Source organism: Abrus precatorius, unplaced genomic scaffold (genome assembly GCF_003935025.1).
Source record: "Abrus precatorius isolate BTA unplaced genomic scaffold, Abrus_2018 Scaffold7, whole genome shotgun sequence".
Classification (NCBI taxonomy): Eukaryota; Viridiplantae; Streptophyta; class Magnoliopsida; order Fabales; family Fabaceae; genus Abrus; species Abrus precatorius.
The window spans coordinates 11,050,977-11,054,834 of record NW_020874417.1 but is presented as its reverse complement, the minus strand read 5'-3'; the positions used below and the strand labels follow the sequence as shown (position 1 = coordinate 11,054,834).

The 3,858-nt window shown below is 28.8% G+C and overlaps 1 protein-coding gene across 1 annotated transcript; it reads right to left on the bottom strand.

The window, feature by feature from the left end:
• Window positions 1–1,734: 1,734 nt before the first annotated feature.
• Window positions 1,735–2,770, bottom strand: LOC113871314 (seed lectin subunit I-like). The gene has a single exon (XM_027508348.1). The coding sequence runs from the start codon at window positions 2,731–2,733 to the stop codon at window positions 1,873–1,875; it is 861 nt and encodes a 286-aa protein (XP_027364149.1). The 5' UTR covers window positions 2,734–2,770; the 3' UTR covers window positions 1,735–1,872.
• Window positions 2,771–3,858: the final 1,088 nt, after the last annotated feature.

Here is a 3,858-nt window from a genome sequence, read left to right as displayed (position 1 = left end):
CTAATACTCAAGAGATATTTTTTTTAGATTTGAAATTAGTAAGACATCAGTAATAAGTTTCATACATTTCTTTGTTTCCATCATAACAGTGTCTTTACCTTTTGAATCAACAACAGTATTGTTCCTTATTTGAACTTTCACTTTGCTATATTTTGATATCCTTGAAGATGCTTACATCTTTAGTTAAGCGATTGCTACAACCACTATCCAAGTAAATATTTTCACTTGTTTCATTGCTAGAATTTTAGATAAAATAAAAATATTGTTGTTTTTTTATCATACTCTTCAACAAATTAGCTTGATCACACTCTTCAATAAAAATTGACATTATAATTTTCTACGATACCAACATTCTTTTTTAGCATAATTTATCCTCTTACAAACGTCATATGAAGAATATTTATTTTGATTATTTTTAGAGAAATTTTAGAATTCATTTTGTTTCTATTAGTTTCTCCATTATTCTTTTTTCTTCATTCCCCTTTATTCTAATATCGTAATTTGAGCTTTGATTGAGAAACATTTTTAACTGAGTCCTCATCATGCCTTTTTAATCTTTTCTCATAAACTTCAAAAAGACCTTACTAGCTCTGTCATTAATAGAGTAGATAAATATTTTATTTGCTCAATAATTGTTACAATTAAATTATATTTACGAGAGACAATCATTAGTAATTTTTCAACAATTTTCTTATCAACAATATTTTTTTATAAGCTCTCATTTGATTAACTATTTCTTTTATTTTAAAATAATAATCTTTTACTATCTTAGACTCTTTCATTTTTAATAATTCAAACTCATATTATGGAGTTTGGAGTTTTATAATATGTACTTTTTTGCTTCTTTCAAATTTCTCTTGTAGTGTAGTCCATACTTCTTTAGTTGTACTAGCAACAATTATTTTTGAAAAAATTATGTCAATCACAAGTTTATTGTAGCATAAACAAGGTCTTCAAAGTTTTTTACCTATTTTCTTTCAATTCTTTTCATTAAGGGATGAAATGTCTATTGGTTTAACTTATTTTACAATATCCCATAAATCTTAGTAGAAGAAATATGTTTTTATTTTTTTGTTCTAAAAAGTTATAGTTTTTATCATTAAAAATGGAGACTGAAAGAGATGATGGTTGAGTAATATTAGTCACAAGATTTTTTTTTTTTTTTTGGAAAGGGTTTATTATTATTTTTTAAAATGGTATGATAATATTTGTATGTTTAATAGATGATTGAATGTAACTCTAATGATATAGATGAATTTTTTATGTAAGTGATAAGTAAAATTGTTAAAATATATTAGTTAAATAATTAAAAATGATAGTAAAAAAAATTTAAATAAAATCCTCAAAATAGAGATTTGATAATTTGTTAACCTCTTTTTTTTACACTTTAATATCATACTTATTTATTCCTTACATTATGTTTGGATGATTTAACATTATAATAATATTTATAATATTTTAAAATTATGATTTCTCTTGCAACTAAAAAGTACAAAAATAGATTTTCTTAAATTATTTTTAATATTTTTTTTAAACTATTCTAAAAATTTCTATCAATGTTATAGTCAAAGTCTTGAACAGTATTCAGTATTTATAAAGTGTTAATTTTTGTTCTATTAGTTAGGCAAAGACTGATTTTTTTTTCCTTCAATTTTAGATGTTAATTTTTATCTTATTCATGTGATTGAAGCAAATTCTGAAGGGAAATATTAACTTGTTCCCATGATAGATAAAGTTAGGACAGAAAGTCATTAAAATTAAAAAGTGACTACAAGACTTGAAAGGCGCGCTGCGCCAGGACCGTTTCTACAACACCATAATAACCATTGTTACAGGTCTTATTATTCTACTCTTCTTCCGTCACCTTTCAAATTAAACGGAACCATGCAACACATGGCTGGCAAGATCGGCATCATTCACCAAAGCATCACTGCTACCATCAGGCAACTTGGAAACAAAAGACCAAGAAAGCACGTCATGCGTTTCAGCGTAACCGTCATCAAACCCAGTGGTGGCAGTGAACCCAACTCTGACCCACTCAGGAAGAGCATTGGGCAAGTCCACAATCTCCGACACGATGTAACTGGTCCTACGCGAAGGATGAATCAACGATGCAACCAAGAGCTTGGTGGAAGGATTATAGGTAATGAGGATTTCAGCCACTTGACCATTGGCCAGACCCCACGACGCTGTTTTGACGGACTTAATGTTGTTGACATCGATTCCAATGTGTCGTGTTTTGGGATCCCAGTCATTAGAGTAAGTGTCGAACTCAACAGCGACAACCTGGTTGGACCTGTTGTAGCCGTCGCTGTTGAAAAGACCAAGCAGTCCTCCACCCTTTCCAGGTTGCGTGTTGGGTGCTGCCAGAAAAAAGGCAAGGCCTTCGGCGGTGGTGGTTTTTTCTTGTGCTTTGATGACTACGGAGAAGGAAGTGACGATGCTTGCCACGTTGCCTGTGCGTTTGTCCCAAAGGTGGATAGGGGCAGTGTAGAGGACGCGGCCGAGAGAGTCCTGTTTTGGGATGCTGTTTTCGTCCACTTTGGTCAGTTGTAACTTTCCTTCTGGGTTCACTACGGCGTCGCCTTGGAACCTTAGGTTGGGTTGCTTGGGTTCGAATTTGGTGAAGGAGAAAGAGGTGATTTCTTCTGAGTATGCCTTGCTCAACAGTAAGAGGAAGATGGGGAGAACCATAGAGAGTGAGTTTTTGGTTTGGAAGATGGTGGTTGCCATGGCTTTTGCTTTGACAAGATGTGGTGCACTCAGAGAGAGTCTGTGTTGCGTATTTATAGCAGCGAACGTGACTGAATGTTTAGATTTATTGATCACACTCAAAATGATAAGACAAGAAGAGTAACAATAAAAAATTCATTAAAAATTATAAAATTTATTTAAATTTTATTCTTTCTCATTATAAATCAACGTTTTTCTCTTGTAATTTTTGAGTTTTCAATAAATTTATGTTAATTTTTTAAGTATTGATGTTGCTGTCTATATATTAATTTTTTTTCATAATTTGTTATAATAGTAAATATAAATATTTTATTAAAATAATTTTTTAATTAATAAACAAAACAATAATAACATCATTTAAAGAACAGAATCAACATTGTCTAAAAAGCTCGTGTTAACACATGGAAATGGACGTTGTCTTTGTGATTCAGAGGTTTTTTTCAGATATTTACTTAAGAGGTTCATTCTTAATATTTTATAGCGTCGGCCAGAACTAAGGTTCATCATTAAGCAACGTGTGGTGTTCAAAGTTCTGTTGTTTGAATAGCAATTTTAATCAACAACATTGTATTTTTATATTTATTAATAATGTATCGGTATTATTAAATTTTTCTAAAAATTAAACAAAAGTTAAAAAATATATAAATTTTCTAAATTTAATAAGTTTTATAATTTTTAAAAATAAATAGTTAAATTATCAATAATCAATATTCTATTATATTAAATAAGATTGAATTAAAATGATAGAATTCCAAAAATGAAAAATAATAAAATATTTTAAATATAAATTTAAATTAAGATTGAAATTAGAAAAAACTAATACTCAATGAATGAAAAGTTACATGATATAATAAGAAAACTCTTAAAATCACTCCTATTTTAAAAATTAAGATTCATAAATTATATAGAGATAGATTATACTTGTTCAATTTTTTATCCATATCACATTACCAAGCTAAAAGGTCTCTATGATGTCTAAGAAATGTTGTTCAAAACAATATTTCTCATTGTTTAAACTTTCCTTCCTCATTTTTTATGCAGAATTTGTTTATATTAAGTTAGAAGGTAGTAATTTTAAACATTTATCAAATTAATGTTAAGAAGAGATTTTATATTGAAACATGA

Bases quoted from the DNA above. Each gene is read 5' to 3' on its own strand.
- LOC113871314 (XM_027508348.1), bottom strand. From the start codon at position 2,733: ATGGCAACCACCATCTTCCAAACCAAAAACTCACTCTCTATGGTTCTC.